Raw genomic sequence first — 15,309 nt, forward strand, 5'->3', positions numbered from 1 at the left:
TCAATATAAAAGACTGCTTTCTAAAGCTCTATCTGTAATGTTTACAGCACTTAGAATCAGAGGGAGAGCAGCTGGACATAACATTTATCTCATGAAAATAAAGGAGGTGAAGGATCACACAGTAATTAACACCACATACATTAAGCCGACATTATGATCAGTGAAACACAGCAGGTGCTCATAAAAGAGTGACCTCTGGTCTCTCCATCCATCTATAAAGGGTTAACATTATGGACAAACTAATTAACATCTCAATAATCTTATCATTCATCTTTATTTAATGAGTATTTTCAGTTACATCTGATCTGTCCTGGTCACAGATAATTCAGAAATAAAAACATCACAGCAGCAGCCAGGCGATGGATGCAAGCATTTATTTGAGGCGATGGCGTGGAAGGATGGGGGGATCGTACAAACTAAACATGTTTTAAACCTTTGAACCATTCAAAACTGTAGAAAATACAGCAGTGTGTTTATCACCATCTGATGTGTTCTGCTTATTACAATAAAATACACTTTTGCCTACTTGGAAACAGAACATTGCTGTATGTGCAAATACGGGCTTTTCCTCCAGTCTCTGGTGTCTTAGTTCATATTTGTGCCTGCACTTTCTAAGCAGATTAAAGATATTTCAGAATAAATTAATTTCATACATTTTCTTCAACAGATGCAAAACAGCAGCACACAAACAATAAAGCTTAAAAAAATGCTCAGTTTGCTATCTACACAACTTAAAGGTGCTTTTCTCAGCATGTGTTCATCTGCTTTGTAGTTTTAATTAAGGCCGTGGTTACTTTGTCTGATTTTGAAAATTAATTTCTGAATATTTATGGTTAGACAGACACAGTCGACCTTTTGTTAAACCCTTGCACCCTTTTTTCCAGTCAGTATATCAGGTTATTCACAAAAATAAAGCAGGAAAGCGACATGATGTGTGGAAACTGATTAAAACCAACAATGGAAAAAGCGAAAATTACTTTTTTAAATTTTAACTTCTAGTCCCAACATCCTGGACTTCCTGTTTAATAGAAAGCTTACATAAACAAACCCAATCAAGCAGCAGAAGGTGAAGATTTTATGAGCCGAATCTGCCTCCCTGTAAGAAAAACTAACCACTTAAATGAGGATATTTTATCAATACTAGGTACTAACTAATACTAAAACTAAGATACAATGTAAACATTTTTATTAGCCGTTTGGCTCCATTCATTACAGTTCATTGAAAAAGTGACACTCAGCCCCCTGTTGGTCTTCTGGATGAACTACAGCCACCTTTGTGAATAACAGGAAGCGGACTGGCTCTCTAATAAATGTAGAAAACGTGTTAAAATGTATTTAAAAATCTTATTTAAAGGTCTGAAACACTACTGCATCCCCTCTGAAGGCAGCAATGTATAAAATATTTCTGTATCTGATTTTTAGTAAAACAGCTAGCTTTCATGACTGATCATGAGCTCTGATCTTTACCCAACGTCAAGGTTATCAGTAATCAATAAAAAACTTTTCCCCAGATGCTGTCTGCACTTCTCACATTGTATTTTTTAAAAGCTGTGACAGTTTTTTGCAGTTCTCCCGTTCGTAGTGAACACTGGCGTGACTGCCTTCTACGTTCCAGCCAACTTTTCAACCAATCAGTGTTTGACCCACGCATGGGGTCATCTACATACATACAGAAACAGCACAGGCCATACAGCTCACAAAGCTAGCTAGGTCCTGCCCCTCAGCAGGCTTCCCAAAGTTGGCCAATCAGAATAAGGTAAGCTTTTTGGGAAGGAGGGGGGGGGCTTAAAGACGCAGGATCTAAAATGGTGTGTTTCACAGAAAGGATGAAAGTGAATAAGAGTGTTTTTGAACAGAATCATGCAGAGCTGCTTTAGTCGAGTCTCACAATAAAGGTGCAGAGTTAGAAATGAGAATCACATACAGCCCTCAGGTGGAGGGTTTAACCATCGGTCAACTGTCCCTTTGTCTGATCAAAAGTTTCCAGCTCAAACATTTCAAATTTGGTTTTGATTACTCTTGAATTAAAGCAGCTTTTAGTGTTTCGCCAATCGAATGTATCTCTGATAGTATTTACAAAGTTGCCATTCAGGCTTTACTGACATGAAACAAGTCAACATTTGGTCTATGTAAGCAGTACACAGCACTGTATGTGTTTAAGGAACATTAACATGTGACATATATAGCAGGAAATCTTACTCTCGAAAAATAAATAAATAAATAAATGAACACCGTTCTTTTCCTCAAAGCCACGGAAGAAACATTACGATGGCTTTTTTTAAACCCGAAATGAACGTTTGTGCTCAGGAAGAAAATCCAAACATCTGACAGTTGTTTTTTTTTTCTCGTACAGTGCATACTTGATAGATAGCTACTCTGAAATTGTCAGGCAGTATTAGTGTAGGTAAGATACATGTCACATTCATTCTACGGCAAATGTTATGTATACTAGAGTATCTTTTAAGTTCAGAATGAGTTCAGTCACAGTCTGGGTGTTAGGCTAAAGCTGGAAGTTATTCCGTACTGAACACACACACACACACACACACACACACGCACACACACACACACACTGCAGTCCAGCATTAAAACTGCTCCGGCTCTGGTCTCTAAAGGACACGATCACGACGATCAGAGGAAGGAAGCAGACTGACGCCCAGCCCACAAACAGAAAATGAGGATGAGGGATGTGTCTGTGCTTTCAGAACTCGTGTCTGTGGTACATGTCGGGGTCGTAGTATTTGGTGACCACCACTCTGTTGGCAAACTTGCGTCCAGTGAGGGCTTGCATGGCTTTCTGACAGTCTGCAGCAGAGACGTACTCGACGAAGATCTGAAATGAAAAAGCGCCGGTGAGTCCCGAAGAATCGATGCTACTTACGTTTTATAATATATTTTCTGACTATAAATCCAATCCCCCCCTCGATGGCAGCTCACTGGACATGTACAGAGTGTATAAACATCACCTTCCCGCAGCCGGGTACTTCCACGCCATCGACAGGCCGGGGGATCTCGATGGAGCGGACAGTGCCGTACTTGCAGCACTCCTCGCGGATGTCCTCGAGGATCTCCTCGTAGTCCTCGTCGTCCACCAGCTCCTCGGGCATCACCATGTTGAGAAGGCACAGCACCTCTGTGGGCATGCCAGAGTTCTGGAGCCTCTGAAGCCCAGGCACCTGCAGCGTCACCGGCGTCTCGATGATGGAGGTCTGCAGTGCACACACAGCATAAAAACGCTAAAGCTGAGGCCTCAGAGTGCAGAATCCAAAACCAGTGACTGGCAACATTCCTCTTTTATACACAGACTATGAACGTGATGCAAAAAATGAGACAACAGGTTCACGTTGCCACTTGTACTCACAGGATTGGCGTTTTTAGCTCCCACGCTCGCCCTCTGGACAATCAGCTTTTTGTCGCCCAGCTGCATCCCATTGAGCCCGGCTACAGCCTGATGAAGAGCAAACAGACCTGTACCAAACAGCACAGCTCAAGATCCCACCAAAACACTTCATCAGCGTTACCTGATCGGTGGCGCTGATGTCTACGTATTCACAAAAGGCGTAACCTTTCGACAGTGACGTGGCACTGTCCTTCACCAGGTTGAACGCTTTGAGCGGCCCGAACGACGTCAGGAGCTCCTTAACCTGCAAACAAGAGTCCGGGAGCGAGATCTGAGCTGGAGAACTCACCGCTGAATGTGTTTGTCTACTCAGTGAATTCTAAATGTCCATTTGAGACTCGAAAGCAGTTTAACACCACGACACATAGAAGCAGAATGTGAGTCACTCGTAAGGTGCTGGGCTGATCTGTACACACTGCTGGAGCATTTTACACTGTAAAGATTTCCCACTACTACGCTGCTTCCTGGGAAAACACAGGAACAACACCAGCACATAAAACTGTTCAAAGTCCTGAGAATGATCAATAACCCTGATCAATAACCCTGCAGCTTATTTCACTTTGTCGGTTAATCAATTAAATACCGGCTTTGTGTCATTTCCCCATTTTGTTGAAACAGTGTTTCCCACACATGGAATTTCCTTTGTGCTGGCCAGTTTTATCTTGTGATTGATTTAATAGTGCTGCTTATATTTTAAAAATTTAGTTGCTGCTGCCTGGCTTGATGTGCAGGAAGCTGTGATGGCGGTCTTTCACGTCATTCAGCTGCTCACAGGAAGTGACAATTCCTCGCTTCCTAGTCATAATCTATGAATAAACGATACATCCAAGCAGGGTGGCGTTTTGGCAGATGAGCCACGGAGTCGCCCCCTCCTCATTTACATTAATTATTTGGGCTACTTTATGCAAATCAAGCTGATCTGGTTATATGACTCCTCTGAAAACCAGAATAAACACAGAGATGCATGGCTTGTTTCTCACCTCAGATGTGTTCATTTTTCTGTGTTTTAGTAACCTGCAAGAAAGCCTCCAAGCTAGCTGCCATGCTAGTTTTGTTGTACATCAGTACAGTAGGCTAAAGGAGAGGCGCAGCACGGGCCAATCACTGATGTCTTTTTCTAATGACTCTTGAAAAAAGGTTGTACCAGGAGTTTCTCATCCTGCAGTCCAACGGACTCCAACTCCAACTGCAACTATCCCTGGCAGCACTGGTCCTTCTCCTGCTCTGAAGAACCTACTGTGAGGTTGGAGAGCAGGATGAGGACAACCATCACCAGCTGCAGTTCAAGGTGGTGGAGTCAGAGTCTGTTGTGCTATTGGATGACAGACTCCCTGGAGAGGCAACAAGCAAGTACTACATAATCCTTTTTCTGATTCTTTCCATGACCATAATTTACTAAACGTTCTATAAGACCTGAAATTAGTGACCGAGGCCATAAAGTCATTAGGAAAATGTTGCTGAGGTATACAGTCGACACTCTCCTGTCCAACCAAAGGAGGAGAGTGGAGTCGCCCCCTGGAGGCTGTTACGAAGAAGGCATGCTTAAAGGTAAAATCTCACCAATAGGTGTCAGTAAACTGCAGATCTCAGGCTGCTGAATTCTGCTTTCTTACCTGTGCAAATTAAAATGTATAATCGTAGCTATGGCAACCGCTGTACAACGTAATTACACAATAATCAATGCATATTTATGAGTATAACAACCTTTTTTCTAATAAACCAAAACAAAATAACTGAATGTACCTTTAAGGCATGTCTTTGCCCTGTCTTCCTCCCCTCACCCCCAACTGGTCATGGCAGATGGCTGCCCCTCTCTGAGCCTGAAGTTTCTTCCTGCTAAAAGGGAGTTTTTCCTTCCCACAGTCACCAAAGCACTTGCTCATAGGGAGTGTGTGTGATTCTTGGGGTTTTCTCTGTTTCCTCTGTTATATTGTAGGGTCTTTACCTTACAATAGAAAACACTTTGAGGAAAGTGTTGTTGTGATTTGGCCTAACATAAATAAAACTGAACTGAATTCTACATTGGCTTTCAGATCAATAGGCTACATCCATGTTTTATACCATCTGTGTCTGTAACTTTGTACTGATTATTCATAACCTTAACTGCGTGTGTGGCTCCTCCTGAGCGAAACCACTACAAACTGAATTCAGATCTGTGGGAAACACTGTAAAATATGGAGTATATGGATAATTTAGAGGCTGGAATGACTTAATTTTGTGGTATTTTAGCTTCAAAACAGACAATCGATTGAGGAGCTCAAACACGGTCAAATATATAAGCAGATACGCATATAATAGTAATTCCATATTCAGTAGATGGTGTTAAAAGATAACTAAACTCCACCAACACAAGCCCCAAACCTCAATGATCAAACCCCGGATCTTAAACGCGCTCCAAAAGCATGATGGGAGAAAGAAAGTAGCCTGTAAGCGACCTGCGGACTCGGAGTGTATCCGTGTGAGGACCAGAATGTCTTACTTGCCTTGTGTTACATGTTGGCATGGCAGCAGTAGATGAGTACTACTGAACAAATTATGAGCGCAGACTTAACGATCTTACAGGCCCCTAGCTGGGGACAAAGTGGGGGAACAAAAATGAAAGAGCTGTGAGTATCAACGCAGTGGCAGTGACTGCAAGTATTAAGAAAAAATAAGTCAGAGAATCACAGACATCAGGCTGCATGTGCTCTGCAAACTAACTGAGGCTAAATGAGACAGAATGGACAGTTAGAATTAAGTTTCTCTGCGTAAAAGTGCACAAAACAAACTGTTTTTTCAGTCTTTAACAAAGAGAAAGGCCACCTTTTGTTTTAGCTGCTGAAGCATTTCTGGAGTTGTTTACTGACTTTCTATGTCCTTTCGTGAGTATGTAGCCAGGCACTGAATTTCCAGTGGGGCAATTAAAGGTACTTTTGTAATTACCCTTATTTTAATGAATTTTCATTCAGGGAAATTCTAATATTATTTCAAGATTTGGCTTTCCCATGATGCCACTGTAAATAACAATGTTCTTATCATTCAAGTATTTGAATGGGGTGTTTTATGAATCCTTCTGTATATCTATGAGTCTCACTGTTCCAAAACTGAGGGGTCCTGATTGAAAAACCACTTTACTCCAACAGCCAGGCCTCAGCTGACACTCTGAGGCTGCGAACTGGCTCATAAGAGTTCAACGTTTCATATTAAAGTAAAACTTTAACATCTGAAACATGCAGGAAGCCAGTGCAGAGATGCCCTATTTGATGAACTGCTTCAGTATGAGGCTAAATTGATATATAAATGTTACATTTTAAATTGACAAACTGCACCATCTGGTGGTAAAAATTAGTACTGCACTAAAGTACGCCCAGCTGTAGCTCAATTTCAGTCGATATCACCTCAACATTCAGAGAACTTCTCCATATAAACTTATATATAGGACATATATATGAGTATATATAGTATTTATATATATTAGTGCTGTCAGTGTTAATCTCGTTAAAATGACATTAACGCCATAACCGCATTAACGCGGCAAATCTCCGTTAGCGAGTTAACACGGATTGCCCCGTGCAAGGGCTGCACGGCGTCAACGCGTTAGCGAGTTAACACGTTAGCGCCATGCAGCTATATATATACATACATATATGTATATATATATGTATATATAAATCCATAAAAGCACCTACCAATCAACAAACAACAGAAAAATCCAGAAAGGCAAAGAATTTTTTTAACCTCTTAAGGTGGACTTTTTCTTTGATAATGACCCACTGGAATAAATACCACAAAGAAGTAACTTCATGTCACTTTATCAGCCTGCTGTTTAAATATACTGGACTTTGCTTACCTGTCTTAAATCAGTATGCTTAGCATGAGAAAGGTGTAAGGAGTTTACTTATATTTAATGATTAATGTAAAATCAGAGATTCACCAAAATAAAAGCTGTGACATTACGGAACACAGGCACAAGCACTGTATGTTGTGTTGTTTTCTGTTTTGTGCTTTTACACCATGCGGTCCCTTCAGCTATTTTCACTTCCATCGGAAGCCTTGTTACTCGAGACTAACCATATATTTTTATATTTCTCACGTCACAAAGAAATGTGAAACGTAAAACATACTACGCATGTTTCAGGGTGACAAAAACCTCATGTGAGCGTAAAGTGAGGAAAGCTGAGTGCAGCTGTTCGGCCTGCGCTCAGATAAATACCTGGTCGTCATTAAGGTAGTTGGGGAGGCCTCCTATGAACAGTTTATGAGGGGAATCGGGAACAACAGTGGAGACGACGCCTACACAAACCACGAGAAGAGAAAACAAACAAATCACAAAACAAATATGAGCTTACAAAGCACAAATGATCCATGAAGTAAAATCTAAGCTGCTCATTTCCAGCTAGTAGAGTAGCTTTGGATGACTCACAGTTCAACAAGCTCCTGCTCCTTTAAACCATCTTTCTTCTGATTGGATTTCAATCAAAAGAATGTGTGGGGATGCTAAAGCTGTGTGATTAGTCAATAACGATAATCTTGATTATTTAACACGATTATTTATTAACCTATCACGCTTCATGCCTTCTGAGCATCACATGTAATTCAAACACAAATAAAGGTGGTGTAGAATACAGGCTTGTTCAGAAGGGGAGGTGGGGTCTGATTGGGGGGGTGTTCTTGACCCTAAAGCCCATCTCACAAGGTCATCCCAGGACGTCCAGGCAGCAGGACTAACATGCTTTGGGAGTCCTGTGACAAAGAAAAATGGGCCGAGACCCTGAGACTTCCTTTAACCACATGCTCATTCGGCCTCATGAAATCCCAGGTGTTGTCAGATATAGATGGGAAATTGTACTTGACTGGTTTGAGCTGAAGTGATATTTTTGTCATGTACTGCTGTCACTGCACTCTGTCTCAAATCTAAACTGAACTAAATCAGATCTGAACTGGATTTCTTGGATAAAGCTGTGATGTCTCGATTATAATATTTAGTTTATTCATCTCCGTCCATTTTTATCAGTCATTGTTTCATCCCAACTACTCTACTCCCAAAATCAATACTGAAACCAAAATCTGATTGATCTCACAGCCAGAGGAGTGGCCACAGCAGAGATAGAAGCTCACTGTGATGTCCTGCAGAGGTCTTAGCTCACATATATGATCTCATTATTAAGACCTCGGTCCTGCCTAACATGAACATCTGCCATTAAGAGCTTGTATATGTCAGGAAATAAGGCTTCATGTAAAAACAGGTCATTTTAACTCTAACTAAATTTAATGAGGTTAAATGAAACTGGATAACTCCAAAGAGAAGAAGAAGAAAGCATCGGAGTCAAACCTGGGACGTGGAAGGCCGGCTGCTCCGAGATTCCAGGTAACGGCCGATAGTCGTGAGGTCGTCTGATCTTGAGCGACTGACCCTGGAAAATGATCCCGTCGAAGGCCATGGCCTGCGTCGTCTCATCCACAGACCGAAACTAGGAAAGAAAGTCACAGTGAGTCACAGCGCCAACAAGGAACAATTATAATAACACCTACTAACACGACTGCTTCAGCAGGAATCTGATAAATCCTACAGTGAGCTGTTACTGAGGGTGAGATTTAACCTTCGGCTCGTCTGTGAAGAATCGCAGCAGAAGCCAAAACTCTGCAGACACCACGCACATGTATGCAGCAGGCGTGAGAGCCTGCAGCAAGTCAGCAGGCCGGTGCTCCTCACGTTAACTAGTGCTAAACATCAGCTCAGACCTCTGCTAAACTGAGAAAAGCTGCTTGTGCTCAGAACTGAACATTACGTAATGTTACTGTGAGAAGGATGGGTGATTTCAACGGTCAATAAAAAATAAACAAATGAAAATGTAGATAAATAATAAGCCCATAACAAGTATTCTTAAAAAAGTTTAATTATCTACCAACAGAAAATAATTTGTTAAAAATAGTTAGAATAATAAATATATAAATGTTATTTATATATTCTTTACCAACCTAAAACACTGAACAGTAACACCTCACCTCTAGGAAAGCAAAGTTCTTATCCTGGTTAATCTGCACGGCGAGAACGGGGTTACTCGGGGCTTGTGAGAGTCCCGCGAGGCGCATCTGGGCGTTAAAGAACTCGGCCATGGACTCCTGAGGAGACAGAAATCAAACCTGAGGCGCCGCACCAGCAGGTCTGTTTGGTACAAATCTACGGCAACCACGAGCGTACCTCAGTCACTCCAAACGGGATGTTGCCAACGTAGAGGCGCCTGGCTTGTCTCGTCATCTGACTGCCAACTATGGGCACTTGTGTCGGGGCTGCAGCTACTCCAGTAGTGGTGGACGTCGCCAGCAGAGCTATTGTTGGAATCTGGCCGGCCGCTGAGGAAACACGAAGGAGGGACAGTGTTTGCTGCCAAATAGCTGCACACAGACGCCACTATTAATGTGTTTCAGGGAAAACTACCCACAGTCAGACTGCAGAGTAACAAACACGTAGTTTTATGAAGCACAGCGAGTATTTAAAGGTGTCAGCGTGGTTCAGAGCTCATCACAGAACAAACAAGAGCGTAGATTCAGTCAAATCTGATTAAAAACTACAAAAAACATCAAATAATTTGCTCTAAATTATTTGCTGTATACAGAAACACAAGCATCTCTGGATTCTCCAATCAGAGTGCTGACCAGAGACCATGTTAATAGGTTATAGAATGAGGTGATATGCTCATATGTTTCCTGGTTTGGCTGCTGATTGGCTCTTTGGAGCAGGGACAGCACTACCACCATCAAAGAGCGCCATGGCTCTCTCACAACGTCCCTGCATTAGATAATAACAGCAGACATCTCCATCGGCCTTCCCAGATCCAACCTTCACACCTACTTCACGCTGTCGCTGACCAGCTGTGCAGAAAAGAGGAAGGAGCCAAGCACTGCCTGTTCAGACCAAGCAAAGCAGAACGAGAAGCACAGACTGACAGTTTTCATTGTTTTTTAAGCTCCAGTTACAAAGAAGCTCTTTGTGCATTTTAACCTGTCTTCTCTGCAGCTGAAGGATCAACAACAGCACAAACACAAACCAGAGTAGCCGATTCCTTTATTTTCTTTTTACACTGGACCCTGGTGGCAGTGAACAGCAAAAACATGCAGACAGCGCTGTAAACACGACTGTTTCAGCTGGTTCAGGATTTACGGCAGGCTGTCTGACTTCCCCAGCCCACATGTAAAGTAGCCATAGGTAAGAGATACTTAAATCACCTCCATCAGGGGTTAATTTGATAGTTAAAACAGTTTTCAGTGTAAAAAGTGCTTCAGTGATGTCGTGACTGCTGTGAAGCTCAGATCGGGGTTCAGTGTTGGAGAATAGATGAGTTAGAGAGCTGGGGAGCACGAAGCCGCGAAGCAGAAACTCACTGCAGCTCTGCTGTAGTCTGATTTAGAGGCTAAAGAGGCAAAGAGAGCATGCCGGTACCTTGCATAGCTTTATATTGCATTGGTGTGATGTGTTCAAAGCCAGGAGGAGGCACGTCCCAATATTTGCAGGTCCTTTTCTTCCTCGTTCGTCTCGGAGAGTGGCTGCACGCAGAAAACAGACACAACATTTCAGTGGTTACATGACCACAGAAAAACCAGCAGAAATAGCTTAATAATGATGTCATCACAGAAAATATTGTTCATCTTTTGAAGCGTTTGCTATTTTTTTTACAATTGAGTTGTTTTTAACTGTTGAATTTCCTGAACTAATTTATCTTTAAAGCCAAAGTGTTAATTTTAGTTCTTTGGGTTTAAATTGTGATAAATAAATGTGTAAAATTACAGAAAAAGTTCTGGTAGCTCATTGCCCAGGCGGTCCTGAGCCTTATGTTTGACACCCCTGTGTTTAATGTTTTGGCTGCAGGAATATCCAAATCTCTGGGCTAAATAAAGAGCATCTTATCTTTATGTGACAGTGATTGGAATGACATCTTTTGCTGCTTTCACTTTGTTTATGCTCTGAGGATCTACAACCAAACATGGTGTACACGGACTCATCCTTCCCAGGAAGGCATGCAGTTTCCACCTGTGCTTCTTGTGGTCTCGGGAGGAGCTGCGGCGATCCCGGCTCTTCCTGTCCCGGCTACGGCTGCGTTTCTCCCGGCTGCGGCTACCTCGGTCTTTGCTCCAGCTGCGATGCTTGTCACCTCGTCCGGGAGATCCGCTGCGACTCCTCTTCTTGTGCCGCTCCCTCTCTCGCTCTGTGAGGTCAGGAAAAACACAGGATGACAAACACGACAGAGCAGCGGCGCTTCTTTTTTGAGCAATAAAACGAAATGTTTTCGGACTGTACTGACACCGCTTTACTCTGAGAGAGGTTCAGGTACACTCCGAATGATTTTACTGATCCACCTCACCTGAGATCCGCCTGGTGCCCTGGAAATAAAACTAACTTGACATCTCTAGTTTCACAGGAGTTGGCCCGGAATATTGAAACGCTCCAATAAACTCAGAGTTCAACACAAAAATTTTCCGCAGTGAGCGTCCAGGCCAGTAGATCAGAGTTTTACTGGCCTCTTTTACTTACCGGCAGCTTAATCTCTAAGAATATTACATAATTTATCAGCACATTTAGGGGATAATATAAAAGTATAACAGAGGAAAAACATCAGCTAAAGTAGTGCTAGAGCAAATACTGAGGCCGGTGGCTGGATTTAAAGATACAGACAGTTTTCATTTCTTCCTCATTCAGTTGGCTGTTGTGTCATTGCCATCAGTGACCAACCTGCTGCTCTGGAGACGGACAATAAGGAGCTTATTATGGACAAATTTTAAACAGATGTGGATGCATGCCAGTCAGAATTATTATTTCTTTTGTACCTTAAAGACTTGAGAGAAAAAAACTTTACACATATTCAGACAGCACAGTGTTAGGGTCATTGCTGATGAAGTCCTGAACATCAGAGGGTTAATGATGTCTGGTGGTTTAATGGCCTTTTAATGTGAAAATACTGACTCTAAGAAGAAAGTAGCCATTAGTGAAGGTTCATTTTGATCGGTGGAAACAGCGTCACTTGCTCGAACAGGTCAGCGGCTCATAACCCTGGTGTGGTCATTTTTTAACCTCACAGGCTGTGATTTCGCTGTAATTTTCCATCTGTAGCAGCACAATTTACTACTGTGGACGTGACCATGCAAACAGCTCTGCTGGAGATGAGTGGGGGTGTTAGCCTCTTTTTGCAGAAAGATTACAAAAAAAACCCATAAGTATTTCATAATATGTGTCATAAATACAGTAAAGCAATTACATACAGTTGTAAAAAATACAGTTATAATTTTTACACCTTTATTTGAAGTCACACTCTAAATGTAACGTCTTCTATTCCTGGTAAAAAAAAAAAACAACAACCTCTAAATATTGTTTATAAGGTCAGCTGGTAGAAGAACAAAACTCTCACGTTCTTCTAAAAGTTGATTATTTTCATGTCATTCGATAAACTCTTTAATCATTTGAGTTCTACAGATAATTGCGTCATAATTATCATGTAAATATTTAATAGATCCACCCTTTTTCACCGCTACTGATAATTAAGAAAATTCTCCTTTCTGTAGTACCTGCAGGGTCTGACACCCTTGGATATGTTGCTGATCATATTTCTCTGAGAAAAGTGACAGTTTAATGTGGCCTTTCTTCTTGGCTCTACAGTTCTTAAAACCTTTTAACAAATCGATAAGAGGTATTCTTGTTTTCTGTGTGGATCTGATCCACCTGTACCGGAGCTCTTTGATTAAATGTCAGGCTGTGGACGTGGTCTGTTTGACTTTTTATTCTTTCTTTGTGACTGGAAACCTTCTGTAACTTCGCTTTATTCGAGTTCATGGCATGTTTTCATTATTGCAGGTATATTGCACATTATAAGAGATTAATAACACCTAAATGAATGAATAGCAAATATTCACTGGAGAAGCTGAGAAAAAGTTAAAAAGATTCAAAATTGAAATTGGGTGTAAGTCTGACTGCTGTGACATCATTCAAAGATGTTAGTGATCGCTGCATAAAGTTATCCCAAAGTTATCCCAATCCCCAATCCTGTCCCAACGAATCCTGGCATCATTATCTTGGCATCATTATCTTGGAATATGCTGACCAAATGAAGGAACATCTGGTCACAAAACAATATTCTACTCTTTTCTTTTTCTTGGATGAATTTTCATTCATCCAAGTAATAAAAAATTGTTTTAGCCAATCAAATATGAAAAAAATTTCAATTTCAATTAAATTTTTAATTATTAAAATGTATAAAAATAAAATGACATTTTGACAGAACTTCAAAACAGATAATAATAAAAATAAAAATAATAATAAATAATAAATAAAATAGGCTTTAAAATAGTATTAAAAATAATAAACTAGTGTAGGGATTACATATGCAGATACACGCAGACATAAATATAAAGTGATGATTAAGTATATGTTAAGCTCAGCTCCAACTCCTCATTATTACTGAACCATTTACAAATAAACTGTTTCCTTCATTTTTTGTCCTTTTCTAATTTCTTCCCTAGTGATGCTGATCGATCCATCACCCAAAAATGATTTTTAAATTAATTTATTAATAACGCGTTGCAATACTTATTAATGGATGCCGAATTCAAAAACAGTACCAAATGATTCAGAAAGTGCCGTGTTACTACATTTCTGCCCGCAGGTGTCTTCACGGTGCAGGAGAAAACTATAAAGAGGTGCGCGATTTTCCTGGAGTTTGGCCTCCTGCTGCCTCAGGTAAAATTGACTGTGCGCTCTTACCGGCACTCAGACTGCGTCCAAGGCTGTGTGACAGATTTAGCAGCTTCAGAAGCAGGCTGAAGTCTAATCAAAATATGATCGCACAGATAAGGCAAAGGAGCTGAGTCATATAGAGGAAAAGTACGCGCTGAAGTTGCTGTCAGGTCGCGATATTCATTCATAAAACCAACTGAGCGAGCTAACGGTCCGCACCGGCGCTACGCTGCTAGCTTGCAGACCGAACTGGGGCACAGACGGACGGCAGCACTCACCCTGTCGATTCTCGCTCAGCTGTTTCTCAAACTCCTCGAAATCCGACATGATGTGTGTCACGCTGCTGTGAAAAGAAAAATACGGCGGCTCCGATGTGTCTGACGGGAAAGATGAAGCGACCTGTCCGCTCTGTCAGCGCAAAATCCGAGAGCTCCTCAGTGTCAAGATAGACTCGCAGCATCCGGCAAGCCCTTCAAAATAAAACCAAGCGGAAGTTTAAAATTGCTTTATTAAATTAACATATACATTTAGAGGTCATATGCAAGAGAAGAAATTTAAATCCTAAAACAAAAAACAAGAAAATGATTGGATTTTATTGTGTTGGTTGTTTTAAATCTTCCCCATTATCAGTATTACTTTATTATTTTAAATTATTTACCTGCTGTTTTATTTATAGCTGGAATTTAGGCCTTTCAGCTTAAGCATGTCACACAGTGTTAGAACTCTTGAATTTTTTAACGTTTTTCAAACATGTTACACATATCTATGTTTTGGAATGACTTTTAGGAATTTCGTACATAGCTTACCTGACGTGGACTTCTTAAGAAGTCATGGACTTTTTAAGATAATGAAAATGGTGTTGCTTAATTTTTTATCCCTGGAAGTGGTGTGATTGTGGGGTTATGGTGGGATAATATGTTTATCATATATAACTGCAGTAGCCTATATTAACTCATCACTCATAGTATTTTTTGAAGGAAATATTAAGTAATTTCTTATCTTCATGTTTTCTTTTGGGTGGACAAATATTTATGGCCTCTGCTTCAGTCTGTTAATACCAGGATTGTGGTTCAAAACTTGACTCAGTATCTTTAAAATAGCACATCAGGTTATCAGATTTCATCTCTGTTAGAGCTTGTGTCATACTAAAGACCCATAGGCCAATTCATTTCTGGTCCACCCACTGACCTTAGTTTCACTAAACACT

General features: G+C 41.0%; 1 protein-coding gene across 1 annotated transcript; it reads right to left on the minus strand.

Annotated features, from left to right (window-relative positions):
* Positions 1-255: 255 nt before the first annotated feature.
* On the minus strand, positions 256-14,570 carry LOC100708876 (splicing factor U2AF 65 kDa subunit). Its single transcript, XM_003442595.4, has 11 exons — positions 14,381-14,570; positions 11,409-11,583; positions 10,821-10,924; positions 9,582-9,733; positions 9,386-9,502; positions 8,712-8,850; positions 7,593-7,672; positions 3,522-3,644; positions 3,362-3,448; positions 2,967-3,209; positions 256-2,833 (listed from the first exon to the last, which is right to left on the minus strand). The coding sequence occupies exons 1-11, from the start codon at positions 14,427-14,429 to the stop codon at positions 2,702-2,704; spliced, it is 1,401 nt and encodes a 466-aa protein (XP_003442643.1). The 5' UTR covers positions 14,430-14,570; the 3' UTR covers positions 256-2,701.
* Positions 14,571-15,309: the final 739 nt, after the last annotated feature.

Source organism: Oreochromis niloticus, linkage group LG4, assembly GCF_001858045.2.
Source record: "Oreochromis niloticus isolate F11D_XX linkage group LG4, O_niloticus_UMD_NMBU, whole genome shotgun sequence".
In the NCBI taxonomy this organism is placed as follows: domain Eukaryota; kingdom Metazoa; phylum Chordata; class Actinopteri; order Cichliformes; family Cichlidae; genus Oreochromis; species Oreochromis niloticus.

Excerpts from the sequence above, each read along its gene's own strand:
- LOC100708876 (XM_003442595.4), bottom strand. The coding sequence starts at position 14,429 with ATGTCGGATTTCGAGGAGTTTGAGAAACAGCTGAGCGAGAATCGACAG. Across the intron at positions 9,734-10,820 it reads GCAATATAAAGCTATGCAAG|CGGCCGGCCAGATTCCAACA; the intron begins GTACCGGCATGC and ends GTGTTTCCTCAG. Across the intron at positions 3,210-3,361 it reads GAGCTAAAAACGCCAATCCT|ACCTCCATCATCGAGACGCC; the intron begins GTGAGTACAAGT and ends TGTGCACTGCAG.